Genomic DNA, 15,751 nt, shown 5'->3' with positions numbered 1-15,751 from the left:
TTGTATATTATCCGGTGAGCTTGCTATCTGACCACGACGTGAGATGTACGTTGTGAGTCACTACTCACCGAGTAAGGTCCTTGGCTGCAGCGTGACGCAGCCGGTGTGGATGTACTCGATGAGCTGACGGAAGACGTCCGGCTCGAACTCCTCGATGATGAGGGTGTGGTGCTGGTTGCCCTGCACCACCAGACACAGCATTCAGTGAGGCCCTACTGCCTGCATGCGGGGGACCCCGAGGGCCTCCGACGCCGCCGGCTGGACCTTCAAGCTCACTGATAAATGCCCTCCGCCACCTGCAATCCTCCTCATTCACGCCTCAGTTTTGACACAGGTTCACGCCTTTCTCGACAGATCCGTATCGAACGAGTCCCTCTTGGTCCACATTAGTTCGACGAAGCGATCTTATCCTTTCCGATTAGTACAAAAAAAAGACATTACTGAATGTCTGTAGAGTAGATAACCTCTTCTTGACTTAATCTTCAGATAATGCCCAGGTTCAACGTGTGGGTTTAGCGAACGAAAATTAAATGGAATTTCTTTCCAGCAGGAGGAGGGACAGTAGGGATGGGGTCCCCTGTCACGTTTTTCTTCTGCATGTAGATATGAATCATATGGCCAAGCCATATTGGTGCAGAACCATCAGTTAAGTTACAGTACTTCTTTTCGTAAGCGCTATTCACGTACTCTGCGGTATTTCAGTTGTGGACACCAGCGTGCTGTCAGTTAGTTTTGTCAGAACTATTCCAGGAGCGAGCTGCAATGTGGTGCGATGCAGAAACCAAACACAGTCATGCTGGTCGCAGGAAACTGCTTCACCACCACACGGCAGAAGTAAAGCAGCCGAGAAACATCGTGAAAATAATATTTGTTAGTTTTCTTGACATGAAGGGGGTAGTTCGCCATGAATTTGTACTACAGTGAACCATCGCGCTAAGCAGATGAGAAAGGATCAGCAGACGGAAAGGATTAGCAGACGCTCCCAATAACACAGTGTTAAGTGTCAGATATGTTTTTCCCAGAAACACGTGGCACAGGAAAATTTTTGCCAGGACGTAACCACGTTACCTTACTACCTGCCTGAAACATTATATTATCTGAGAAACGCCGCCAATGTGACTCAAACTTTCATTGTCACGGATGGAATGAGGATTACGAAAGCCATAAAATTGAGTGATTGTTAATGAGTCGACATCTGTGTGAAAACGTCAGTTTCCGTAGTTTAGAAGAGGTACCTAGCCGGGACCTCACTCCTCCGCCTGCAGGAAAGGAATTCTATTTAGTTACGGAGTTTGCCGTTTTATTAAGATCACACCTTAAATGTGACGGTTCGATGTGGAGACTGCGCATACTTTCCTATCTTCTGCGTAATAGGGTCTCATCTCTTTGCGTTATTTTGAAACAAAATTTATAAAGGATTATTCAGTCACAACGTAGGATAAATAAACCAAGAAAATCAGATAATATTGCCTGTGTTAGCCGTGCAGTTTTACGTACAAAAATATTAATCTGTGAGAAGAGTAAGAACGAATGCAGAATAAAACTGGATCAGAAAGACATAATTATAATTGATTCTGATTTTATTCCAGTTTCAGGAAGTTTATGCTATTTATCACCATTATATGTTTCATCTAGTATTTCATATCATGTTTTAAAGTCATATTATGGATATTAATTAATCAGTTGACGAAAGAACTATCTCTAATTAGAATATGTGCCTTCCCCTAAAACGTCAAGGTATATAAAAAATGGGTCACTGAATGTCATCTTCCAAGCTTTGATGTAAGCCTAACGATTCTTTTGCTGTCTTTACATATGGGAATCATATATCAATTCAAAATTTAATTTAGCTGTTAACTATTTATGTTATTCACGAACAGAAAATCGCACAGAAACTGACATCTTCTTCTCCTTTTGAAGTATTAGGTAAAATTACCTGCCGCGGCACCTATTTTTGCAGACGTGTTCCTCTAACTCGTCTTCGTTGGCTCTTACAATTATTACCCTTTAACGCTAGTCTTACATTCTCCATTCATTCTATATGTTCGTTCCAGTTTCTTCTATAATCTAGAATTTTATCATTTAGACATTCTTTAAGTTTCCTCTAATATCTTGATTCCATCGTCTGTCTTCTATTGTTTAATCTTTAACTCTTCTCAGGAATTACGTTTCTTATGCCTGAATGCGGCTTACTTGCTTTGTGGTAAACATCCACGTGTGGCTTCCACAGAGCAGTGTGGGAACTGAATTTAATTTGAATGTCTTTCTTAGTTTTGTTTTTAAGTTTTCTATTAACTGTACCGCACACCTGCCTCACATAACTAAGCTCAATTTCTATGTCTATGCATTAGCCGTACGTCACCTTGCATTCAAGGTAATAGAAGGGGTTGGTAGTTCCAAAAACTGTTCTATCACTACTTTTGTTTTCCTTCGTTCTTTCTATATGAAGGCCATTCTGTTTTTTTTTTTAACCAAATTTCGCACTAGCTTGTCAAGAGTAAAATCATGAGTATAAACTCTCTGCACCCGTAGGGACAACACACATTTTAGTATTTTTCTGAAAAAATCGCAACATCCAGTTTTGGAACAGGATGAGCATTTTTATTGGCACTTTTCTTTTGTATGTTACAGTGAAAGAGGCAGCTGTATCAATTTCTGTCCCTCCAATAGCTATTCTATTAACGTAGAATTACGTATGATTATTTGATTATTAATTCTGTCTCTCCAATAGCTATTCCATTAAAGTAGAATTAGTGTGATTATTAATTCTAGTGTCTATATATATATATATATATATATATATATATATATATATATCTGTGTGTGTATGTGTGTGTGTGTGTGTGTGTGTGTGTGTGTGGGTGGGTGGGTGGGTGCGTGTGTGTGTGTGTGTGTGTGTGTACGGTTGCAATATACATATCTGTAATGTTTTACAATTAGAGATGAAACACATTATTTAATGTCGAAAGAGAGATCGTTAAAAATTTAGAGACAACTACTTTAACGAGGCCAAGAGGTGAACTTATTTCTGAATTACGTATTAAAAATAATAGATATCTTCAATGTTTTAGTTTCATTTGATACGCAAAAAGTTTTACGAAACATATTTTCCGATACCAAAGTACACAATCGACTAATTATTCAAAATCAAAGAGTAATTTTACATAACTACTACTGATGGTGCTTAATGGAAGGTTTATCATATCTCGATAGTTAGTAACTGAATGTGCCAAGGACTAATGAAAATAGAATTCACCTATTGTACCCCTCGAAAACTACTTTTGGCTCTGAAGTGAAAATAGAAAGGATCTATCGTACTTTGTAATCACTACTTGTGGTGATGAAGTTACTGGACATGCAGCATTCTTTGGTTAATTTTGGTTAGCAGTATGTACACGGATTACATGTATCGTGTTAAAGGGCACCCAAATTTAATAACCTTTTTAGAACCCTATAAATATTTAAAGTAGCTCTAAATTTATTACTACGTTTAATAATGAAGTACAATAAGAATACAGTATTCAAGGTACAATAACTCTGACATTTCGGTATGCCATTTCCTTATCGTACCGAGAATACATCTGCTACAGCTATAAAAAATGGTAGATTAAAGTGTACAGAGTAGTCGCTAAACCTATATTAAAAATTGTATGTGCTTAGAAACACGCTGCTACGTTACTGAAGCAGGTTCCTCATGCAGTCGGAACCACATGCGCGCACACAAAGCTGTCTGTAGCGACCAGAGCGCGTGAGGCACACAGACAGTGAGCTTTGCTCCTCCGCCAAACATCTCAGTTGTGCAGAGATCTGTCAAACGAAACGAGAAAAAGAGTGGAAAGAAGAATGAGAGTATAACGAGGAAGTGACACCAAAACCAGTTCCTCTCCTAATGTGGACTGTATACTTGTACGCGCTCCTTGTCTTTGTTGAAACTATAGTAGCTCACTATGCTTTCATTAGCTGCTATAAAGTACGTTTCTTTCATTTTCAAATTTTCGGCTTTAGATAGTATCTCCAGCACATTTAAAAAAGGAAAAACCAAACAAGACGTAGATATTTACGCATGCGAATCAAGGAAAGCTTTGAAATATAATTGAAACTCATGAACCAATATTAGCATCCTGTACAAGATTAATAGGCAGTGGTACTACTAATAATAAATAGGAACACGGCCAACTGGACCCGGTGGTTAACATTGGAAACGTTTTGATTTGTTGATGTACTGCTGCTCAGATAAAACCTTTAAGGCTGTATTTTATTCATATGAGAATAAAACCATTTAGGTGTTGTTGTAAGATCTGTTCCAAAATAACGGTCTCAGATTTAATTTATAATGTCGTACTGGAATTCACAGCATGTTCTGTTCAATCCTAGGATGTAAGGAAATAAACGAGTTACTGTTCTCAGTATTTTAATCGACACCGAAGATTTGCTGTACTCTTGAGTTGCTTGTTTTGGCCCTATTTTAAGTTCCCCATTTTATACGTGACAAAATGATTTCGAAAAGTTAAGGGGCTCCGGAAAGGCTCAAAATCATGAAAAGTTCAATTTTTACTTTTTTGCGTTTTCTGAATCTGCAGACTATTACCTTTTAATAGATATATAATTTATTCAATTCCGAAGACTACAACTATTTTTAAATTTTTTTTGAAATGTGTTCTACATGGGCGTGACCCACTGTGGCGCTGTTAAACTGCTGTCAAATGGTGTTATTATTAACGTCCGTGTTCATCAGGTACATTTTAGTGATGTGAGATAAAGTATGTGTTGTGGCTAACCTGTGATGGTTCAATATATATCGCTGGTGTGATTGTCGATTGTTTCATGTTTATTTACTCTGTTGTTATCTCGAAAATATTCGTAATTAATTCTGTTTCTTGAGTCTCTGTTTTGTTGAAGTGTAATAATGAGTAAAAGTAAAGTTGCTGTTGCGACTTTCAATGATGGCAACATTGTAAGGTGCAAGGTATTTAGAAATATGGGAATGAAGATAGGTTCTAACATGGTACGAGCGATGCTTGCTTTAGACAAGGAACGCCTTCGGGCTGCAGACAGGGCTGTAAAGAGTCTAGAAATACAAGCAAGAGTAAACAGGAGGAGGAACAAGAGGAAGCTGGAAGAGGAGTTTGCAGAGGATGAAGATAATCCATCCTATGGACCTGGAATGCACTAAAAAGTTAATCCAATCTTTGTCGCTCGATTCCCAAAACTTTTATTTTCTCATACTAATTATATGTTTTCTAAGGATCTTCCAAACATATTTGTTTCAAACTTTCAGCAAATGTTACACAGTACCTTCTGCATAATTTAACACAGCCTTTTTCCAAAAAAACTGTATATTTTTGAATATATAAATAAAAAATTGCAAAAAAGTTGTGAATTTTCATTACAATTGAAAAAAAAACATCTTTAATAACTGAACTAAAATTTTGTAAAATCCCTGTGTTAAGTTGTAGCCCATAATCCAATAAATAATCTGTAAAAATTTCAATTTCCTACCTCAAATACTTTGTGAGGAAAGATGTAATTTATAAGCGTTATTTTAACACTGCAAGTATAGGGCGTTCCGGAGCCCCTTAAACTAATAGAAATCCACATTCCCCGCGGGATGAGAACAGTTGACTTCTGAGGTGGATGTAGTTTTGACACGACCACTGCTTTCGAGAGCGTTTTTGGTAATGAATCACTTAATTTATGGTCCGCCCCCGGTAGCTGAGTGGTCAGCGCGACTGACTGTCAATCCAAATGGCCCGGGTTCGATTCCCGGCTGGGTCGGAGATTTTCTCCGCTCAGGGACTGGGTGTTGTGTCGTCCTAATCATCATCATTTCATCCCCATCGACACGCAAGTCGCCGAAGTGGCGTCAGTTCGAAAGACTTGCACCAGGCGAGCGGTCTACCCAACGTGAGGCCCTCGTCACACGACATTTCATTTCATTTCACTTAATTTACGAACGACCACTGCTCTCAAAAGCGTTTTTGACAATGTATCACACAATTTACGAAAATGTGTTAAATAAAAGGATAAAACTAGTCACAGGTCAACTATCATTCTTCTAAAGTTACTCGCACATCGTTCGGTATCAGTTTAGGAGTTTCTTTAGAAACGTTTCCAACGTTGAAAAGCAATATATCTCCAGTTGCCATGAAAAAATAAAACTTGTGCCGCTGAATGAAGCAATGATACAACGTTATTTAACGTGCAACCTGTGTGCGACTAAAGATAAAAATACGTCAGACAACATTTAGTACAGATAATAGAACTTCAGCGCAATTGTAATGTGAAAACCTTAATATAAAAAAAAAGGAAAAAGTACAAACATATGGCAGTTACCAACGATAATTTATTGGAAAGGCCGTTCACAAGTCATGTCAAAATTCTTTTCATGATGACAGTTTTAATACCGGATCCAGGGGGAACGGTCAGTACTCATGGACATGCCAGCAACGAATATTCGAAGCAGAAAAGTCTGAAAAAATATGATCTCTAAAACGCATACCTTAAAAGCTATGAGCCTTTATTCAGTGGATGTGTTTCACAGTAGCAAAGATGAACAAGTGTTCATGGCTCTTAAGGTACGCGTTTTAGAGTCCACGTATAGTACAACTTGTTGCTTCAAATGATCGTTCCTATGATATCCCTGAATACTGACCATTCCTCCTGGGACGCCCTGTATGACGTTTGTTTGTGAAACTCCATGGTGGTTGCAATCATCGCGCCACGAAAAGTAATTCCGTACGTGAGAAACCTCGTCGTACATTTGAGAGAGATGGTACGTGCTTAGGTTTGATTTGGTATATTGTTCTGAGATGGATCTGAAGGATCATGTCACCTGTTGCCTAGCCAAAGTTATCTGTACTAGCTTCGGGTGGGAAAGCGAAAGTTATCGTATTATTCCCAAACCATAAAGCTAGTTCGTGATATTATGGCCAAAAAGTCACGCTTCTAGATGCCATCCATTACCAGGTAGTGAGAGCAAGTAGCATCATACAGATTCAACAAGCAGGGGCTAGTCATGTCTAAAAAGCTGAAGTGCGCCCATTTGCAACTCAATGTGCTATCCATCACATTGTAATGGTCTGTTACGACTTTCTATCGGTTCCTCTCTGACTATTTACATGACGTTTTGAACATGTCTGCGTGGTCAGCGAGCGTCTACAAAGTAAAATTAAAGCAATAGCAACTCTTAGCCGCAAAAAAGGTCTTTTGACATAGTTTTAAGTAGCCTGTTTGTATTTGCGGCTACTGGATCGCATTCTTGGTGTAATGTTGACCTGCCCGCAATTGCTAACGCAGGCACCTCAGTCTGATGCTACAATAGCTCGACACGTGTGAACAGCCCATAGTGGCTTGCCTTCTATGTATTCTATTTAAAAAAAAATTGTGACTGAAGCTTTATCGCTTGATATTTAGTTTTATACGTGACATTTAAATACTGTTTCTTTTTTGTACTCCTAGTCAGTACTTACATTTAAAAAGTTTCTTTTCTATAATTTTGTAATTATGTTATAGGCCCGTTTCAGTGTTTTACTTCTGATGAAGGCACTCATAGGAGTGCCGAAACCTAGGTCAAAAGATTTCTTTTTTGCGACCGAGGGCTGCTCATCATCATCATCATCATCATCTTTTAAGACTGATTATGCCTTTCAGCGTTCAGTCTGGAGCATAACCCCCCTTATACAGTTCCTCCATGATCCCCTATTCAGTGCTAACATTGGTGCCACTTCTGATGTTATACCTATTACTTCAAAATCATTCTTAACCGAATCCAGGTACCTTCTCCTCGGTCTGCCCCGACTCCTCCTACCCTCTACTGCTGAATCCATGAGTCTCTTGGGTAACCTTGCTTCTCCCATGCGTGTAACATGACCCCACCAGCTAAGCCTGTTCGCCCTGACTGCTACATCTATAGAGTTCATTCCCAGTTTTTCTTTGATTTCCTCATTGTGGACACCCTCCTGCCATTGTTCCCATCTACTAGTACCTGCAATCATCCTAGCTACTTTCATATCCGTAACCTCAACCTTGTCGATAAGGTAACCTGAATCCACCCAGCTTTCGCTCCCATACAACAAAGTTGGTCGAAAGATTAAACGGTGCACAGATAACTTAGTCTTGGTACTGACATCCTTCTTGCAGAAGAGAGTAGATCGTAGCTGAGCGCTCACTGCATTAGCTTTGCTACACCTCGCTTCCAGTTCTTTCACTATGTTGCCATCCTGTGAGAATATGCATCCTAAGTACTTGAAACCGTCCACCTGTTCTAACTTTGTTCCTCCTATTTGGCACTCAATCCGTTTATATTTCTTTCCCACTGACATTACTTTCGTTTTGGAGACGCTAATCTTCATACCATAGTCCTTACATTTCTGATCTAGCTCTGAAATATTACTTTGCAAACTTTCAATCGAATTTGCCATCACAACTAAGTCATCCGCATATGTAAGACTGCTTATTTTGTGTTCACATATCTTAATCTCACCCAGACAGTCTATTGTTTTCAACGTATGATCCATAAATAATATGAACAACAGTGGAGACAGGTTGCAGCCTTGTCTTACCCCTGAAACTTCTCTGAACCATGAACTCAATTTACCGTCATCTCTAACTGCTGCCTGACCATCCATGTAAAGACATTTAATTGCTTGCAAAAGTTTGCCTCCTATTCCATAATCTTGTAGAACAGACAATAACTTCCTCCTAGGAACCCGGTCATATGCCTTTTCTAGATCTATAAAGCATAGATACAATTCCCTGTTCCACTCATAACACTTCTCCATTATTTGCCGTAAGCTAAAGATCTGGTCCTGACAACCTCTAAGAGGCCTAAACCCACACTGATTTTCATCCAATTGGTCCTCAACTAATACTCGCACTTTCCTTTCAACAATACCTGAGAATATTTTACCTACAACGCTGATTAAAGAGATACCTCTGTAGTTGTTGCAATCTTTTCTGTTTCCATGTTTAAAGTTTGGTGTGATTACTGCTTTTGTCCAGTCTTATGGAACCTGTCCCAACCCCCAGGCCATTTCAATTATCCTGTGTAGCCATTTAAGACCTGACATTCCACTGTATTTGATGAGTTCCGACTTAATTTCATCCACCCCAGCCGCTTTATTGCACTGCAATCTACTGACCATTTTTTCCACTTCCTCAAATGTGATCCTATTTCCATCATCATTCCTATCCCATTCTACCTCAAAATCTGAAACATTACTGATCGCATTTTCACCTACATTGAGCAACTCTTCAAAATATTCCCTCCATCTGCCCAAGGCATCCTCAGGATTCACCAGCAGTTTTCCTGACCTGTCCAAAATACTTGTCATTTCCTTCTTACCTCCCTTTCGAAGACTGCTAATTACGCTCCAGAATGGTTTTGCAGCAGCTTGACCCATAGTCTCCAACCTGTTTCCAAAGTCTTCCCACGATTTCTTCTTGGATGCTGCAATTATCTGTTTGGCTTTGTTTCTTTCTTCAACATAACTTTCTCTGTCTACTAAGGGTGCTATTGCCTTAATTTTATTTACACAACGTTTCTACGGATTTCAATAGGAAAAGATAAAAATGAAGTTAATACGTAAGGGACCGGAAGAAGAGGTGCCTAAAACCAAAGAAGACAGCGTGTTGAGCAAGTATGTCACACGCGTCGTCCCACGGTAAGACGAGCAGAGGCTCACTGTGAGTAGAGGCTACATCTTCCGAGCGTCTTGCAGGCACATTTCTGCTGTGCTATGAGTGACAGGTGCAGAACATTGTGCAAGTGACATGGTGCAGCAACTGGAAACGTACACCGAAGTTCAAGCACGCGGGACGGTAGGATTCTTGTGGGCGGAATGTCTAAACTGCACACACATCCACTGTGAAATTGTGGCAGTATACGGACCAAATCCAATGTCGCACCCAGCAGTAGTGAAATAGGGCCAGGAAATTTGACCATGGCAACACATATGCTGAAGCACCGTACCTTCCAAAACTTGCAACAGGCGATTTAGAATTTACCGGCAAGTTGAAATAACATTTGGGGGGTAAGCGATTTTCCAACGATGACGACGTTCACACATAGTGGTTCTCGAATGTCTCCGTGACCAAGAAACGGATTCCATCATAGAGGAACTGAACAGCTGGTAGGACACCCCGACCATTTTTTACAGGGACTCGGTTACCATAGTGAAAAACGTTGTCACGTATCTGTGTCACTTTGAAGTGTAGTGCCGCCGTCAGTAAGAGTTACATGGGCTGAAATAACAAACTTTTTGGATTCTACTCTTAGAAACACCATTGCCCGCATGTAACTCCAGCCGATGAGCTTATACAGTCAATTCCTCTAATCGCAAACGTAATTTAGCATTAACATTATTTCTGTACATTAATTCACTCAATACTGAAACTTCAAGTACATAGGACTATTGGCGACTAGTGCTCGTTAGTCATTGTATATTCACATATGAATATTTTTCGGGAGAAACTATTGGATTACTTTTCCGTGTGGTCAGTACGAACATTGGCATCATCATCGTGAAATGCGTTTCCGTATCGCCGCAGCACCATGCTCGTCCGGTACTTCGTTTTTCAAGAGGTTCGTCACTATGAACCCGTTTTCACTCCAAACGTTCCTTTACTATTGTAAACTGATGATAATTAATAGCGACCAGATCTCAATGAATCAGAGGGGAAAGAGGGGGCGCGAGGGTTAAATTCACCCATCCAAACATGTTACATACACACATCAAAAAACGTTATGCATCACCCCGGTTCCGAGAGTTCTGGAACCTGTACAGATAAACATAAACATCATTTCCGCCCTTGTTATGTTCATCAGAATCACATGTTTCATGTTGTACCACCTTACAGCGAGACCTTCTGATGTGGTGGTCCAGATTGCTGTTCACACTGGTACCTCTAATATCCCCAGTAGCACGACCTCTTCCATTGATGCATGCCTGAATTCGTCGTGGCATACTACCCACACTTTCATCAAGGCACTGTTGGTCCATATTGTCCCAGTCCTCAACGCTGATTCGGCGTAGATCCCTCAAAGTGGTTCGTGGGCCACGTCGTCCATAAACAGCCCTTTTGAATCTGTCCCAGGCATCTTCGATAGGGTTCAAGTCTGGAGAAGAAGCTGGGCACTCTAGTTGAACGACGACGTTATCCGGAAAGAAGTCATTCACAAGATGTGCATGATGGGGGCGCGAATTGTCGTCCATGAAGACGAATGCCCCGCTAATATGCTGCCGACATGATTGCAATATCGGTCGGAGGATGGCATTCACGTATCGTACAGTCGTTACGACACATTCCATGACCACAAGCGGCGTACGTCGGCCCCACATAATGCCACCCCAAAACAGCAGGGAAGCTCCACTTTGCTGCACTCGCTGGACAGTGTGTCTTAGGCGTTCAGCCTGGCCGGGTTGCCTCCAAAGATGTCTCCGACGATTGCCTGGTTGAAGGCATATGCGACACTCATCGGTGAAGAGAACGTGATGCCAATCCTGAGCTGTCCATTCGACATGTCGCTGGGCCCATCTGGACCGCGCTGCATGGTGTCCAGGCTGCAAAGATGGACCTCGCCATGGATGTGGGGAGTGAAGTTGCGCATAATGCAGCCTATTGCGCTCTGTTTGAGTCGTAACACGACGTCCTGTGGCTGCACGAAAAGCATTATTCAACATGGTGGCGTTGCTGTCAGAGTTCCTCCGAGGCCGGCCGCAGTGGCCGTGCGGTTCTGGCGCTGCAGTCCGGAACCGCGGGACTGCTACGGTCGCAGGTTCGAATCCTGCCTCGGGCACGGAGGTGTGTTATGTTCAAATGGTTCAAATGGCTCTGAGCACTATGGGACTTAACATCTGTGGTCATCAGTCCCCTAGAACTTAGAACTACTTAAACCTAACTAACCTAAGGACATCACACACATCCATGCCCGAGTCAGGATTCGAACCTGAGACCGTAGCAGTCGCGCAGTTCCAGACTGAGCGCCTAGAACCGCTAGACCACCGCGGCCGGCCTGTGTGTGATGTCCTTAGGTTAGTTAGCTTTAAGTAGTTCTAAGTTCTAGGGGACTTATGACCTACGATGTTGAGTCCCATTGTGCTCAGAGCCATTTGAAACTTTTTTTTTTTCCGAGCCACAATCGGTAGGTAGCGGTCATCCACTACAGTAGTAGCCCTTGGGCGGCCTGAACGAGGTATGTCGTCTACAGTTCCTGTCTCTCTGTATCTCCTCCATACCGAACAACATCGCTTTGGTTCACACCGAGACACCTGGTCACGTCCATTGTTGAGAGCCCTTCCTGGCCCAAAGTAGCAATTCGGACGCGATCGTACCGCGGTATTGATCGTCTAGGCATGGTTGAACTACAGACAACACGAACCATGTATCTCCTTCCTGGTGGAATGACTGGAGCTGATCGGCTGTCGGATCCCCTCCGTCTAATAGGCGCTGCTCATGCATGGTTGTTCACATTTTTGGGCGGGTTTAGTGGCATCTCTGAACAGTCAAAGGGACTGTGTCTGTGATACAATATCTACAGTCAACGTCTATTTTTAGGAGTTCTGGGAACCGGAGTGATGCAAAACTTTGGTTGATGTGTGTATTTTGAATTCTCAGTTACACAAGGGCATGTCGTGGAGAGGCGTAATACAAAGAAAACTGGCCTCGCCTACCATTCTCATGTACTCATCACCAGTTGCTTAGTTTCACAAAATGCATCAACATAAATTTCGACTTCTCGAGACATGAAATACATACGGGTAAATCGCCAAATGCTGCCAGTAATTTGAAACGTTTGGCTACGTTTTCTCATCATTTTTAATCCCAGATATTTATTACCCTACTGGTTAGACGTTAGAGGTTTAAAGCACCATTCCCTAGCACCGTTTTAACACAGTGATGTGAGTTGGATACAACTGACAAGTTACGATACTGTTGTCAGTATTACGTTCAACCACCTGAAGATGATATGATGACATCACATATTCGTGGACTATACTGAATAAAATCGAATCACTAGGCCTCAGCAAACTAACTGTAGCTTTTATTTATTTGTTAACTTTTTCCAAGGTGCTGCTGCACAGCTGTCAAATGTTGAATGAGAGGCAAGTTTACACACACCATCCGCAGCTGTACAAACTTCACTGAAATGTGCTACTAGCGCTGGTTTATATCTACCACTTTCTGGCATCTGATCATTATAAATAAAAAGACCATAATGGCATTATCACAATATAAAATTTACAAATAAAATCATAAAAATTCTTGTAATGTATTGCATAACGTATTAGAAACAATAAGGAAGAGAGGATTACGAAGAGAGGATTACTATTTTTTGGACGTATTTATAGAGCGGATGACAACAGCCTCACCAAGCAGATCTTCCAACATCGTAGGCAAATTAAATTAACAATCATTTGGATTCAAGAATTTAGGAAAGGCTTGGAAAGAAGTAACGAAGAAGAGGAAATATAAGAATTATTGGAAAGAGAGATTTCTCTGGAAAATGTTTTATAACTGGGATGACTCTAACGTAGGAGGGCAACTGAAACTAGCACAAAATTGTCTGAAGAAAGAAATTTTAGAAACAATTGCGATATGAGCATAAAGAATGTAACTTGTACAGGTTAGTTATGCATGCAGAATGTTGCGATTCGAACATACGACCAACATTAGGGCTTCACTTGATGCTTACCATATAGTAATAACGTTACAGGCCAAGAAGTGTATGTGCCGCCTTTTCAGTGAGAATACCGATGTCTATAATTATCAAAAGTTACGTATGGATTCTGATGTTTGCGTGTTTAAGTCATTAATTATTACATACATCAGAAAGCTTGATGCTAAAACAACCGTTTGTCCATTACGTAGATAAAGGTGTTATTGTTGTTGTTTTCGGTCCAAAGAATGGTCTGATATAGCTCTCCAAGCTACTCTATTCTTTGCAAGCCTTTTCATCTCCGAACAATTCCTGAAACCTATTTCCATTCGAACCTGTTTACTGTATACGTCTCTTCGTCTGTTCTTACATTTTTTACCCACGCTTCCTCGAATGCTAAACCGGCGATTCGTTGATGTCTGAGAACGGGCCTTGTCAACCAGTCCTTTCCTTTATTCAAGTTATGCCACAAATTTTTTTCTCTGGCCAGTAACATCTCATAGTTATCGATCTACCGTCCAATTTTCAGTACACTTTCTTATCTCCAAAAGCTTCTGTTCTTTTATTGTCTGAACTTGTTATCGTCAAAATTTCACTTTCGTACGAAGCTGGCCAACTAATACTTTTATATTCGATGCCAACAAACCGCTCTTCTACCGAAACGCTTTCCTTGCCATTACCAGTCTACATTTTATATCTTCTCCACTTCGGCCATCATCACTTATTTTACTGCCAAAATAGCATACCTCACCTACTGCTTTTAGTGTATCATTTGCTAATCTAATTCCTTCAGCATCTCCCTCCTACGTCTGGCTTCATTCCATTGGCACTGTTTTGCTTTTGAAAACTTCCTGGCAGATTAAAACTGTGTGCCGGACCGAGACTCGAATTCGGGACCTTTGCCCGAATTCGAGTCTCGGTCCGGCACACAGTTTTAATCTGACAGGAAGTTTCATATCAGCGCACACTCCGCTGCAGAGTGAAAATCTCATTCTGTTTTGATTTTGTTGATGTTCATCTTACATCGTCCTATCTAGTCACTATCCATCCCGTTCAGCTGCTGTTCCAAGTCATTTATTGTTTCTGAAAGAAACCTCAAAGTTTTTATTTCATCTTCCCAAACTTTAATTTCTTCTTCAGATTTTCCTTTACTGCTTGCTAATTGTACATACTGAACAACACTGGGAATAGACTACAGTCTTGTCTCAATCCTTTCTCAGCCACTGCTTCCCTTTCACGCCCTTCGATTGTTATCACTGCCGTCTGGCTTCTCATAAATTGTGCATGTCTTTTCGCTACCTATGTTTTGCCCCTGCCACCCTCAGAATTTCAAAGAAACTATGCCAGTTATGATTGTCAAAATCTTTCTGTTAGTCTACAAATGGTATTAACGTAGGTTTGACTTTCTTTAACCTATCTTCTATGATAAGTTATAGGCTCAGTTTTGCCTCGCTTATGACAACATTTCTAAGGAACAAAAATTGATACACCCCGATGTCGACTTCTACCATTTTTTAGTTGTAACATTAACATGCTGGTTAATGTTGCAAATCTAGATCAGTGAGTGATCCAGAGTTACCTCTGCAAGAGCTGAAAAGGGTGATGCCTCTCTTCAGAACTACATATTCGTCTAGTCTCTTCAAATAGAAGTTGCAGCTGCATTATGGCCATCTGTATCGATGAGGCGCGCAAGCAACTCTACCTCCGTATGATCTACGGTTCAGGCAATATATTCTAAGAATTTTAATTAAATTATTTATATAAATTTTACTGGTTTGATATTGACATCATGGTCTAATTTGTTTACCATTATCAGGTGCCAGAAAGTGGTCCATGTAGATTGAAACTAATCGCAGCTGATGGCATATCTAAATATACTATGTATAAATGTATCTTTTACTAACTATAATTATTCTGTTGACCTCCTTTGTTATTTAAAAGCACAGCGATCGGAGGTACAAATCAGTTAAGAGAAACGTGAGGATTTTATTGATATGTGAGAGTGCCAGAACTGATTTCCTGCCACAGATTTTGGCCACTCTGAGTTTGTGCTCAGTATTTTAATGACACAATGACGTTAAAAACTCGTCATTC

At 40.7% G+C, this 15,751-nt stretch overlaps 1 protein-coding gene across 1 annotated transcript in view; it reads right to left on the bottom strand.

Moving 5' to 3' along the window:
* The window catches only part of LOC126177090 (serine-enriched protein), a 284,041-nt gene that overhangs the window by 63,170 nt on the left and 205,120 nt on the right, over positions 1-15,751 (bottom strand). The window contains exons 5-6 of the mRNA XM_049924343.1: positions 7,593-7,598; positions 69-180 (exon numbers count right to left, since the gene is read on the bottom strand). Coding sequence (XP_049780300.1) covers positions 69-180; positions 7,593-7,598 — 118 coding nt within the window. The remainder of the gene's footprint in view (positions 1-68; positions 181-7,592; positions 7,599-15,751) is intronic.

The sequence above is a fragment of the Schistocerca cancellata genome, chromosome 3, assembly GCF_023864275.1.
Source record: "Schistocerca cancellata isolate TAMUIC-IGC-003103 chromosome 3, iqSchCanc2.1, whole genome shotgun sequence".
In the NCBI taxonomy this organism is placed as follows: domain Eukaryota; kingdom Metazoa; phylum Arthropoda; class Insecta; order Orthoptera; family Acrididae; genus Schistocerca; species Schistocerca cancellata.
Note: the sequence above shows the minus strand (reverse complement) of the source record. Positions and strands in the feature narration are given on the sequence as shown.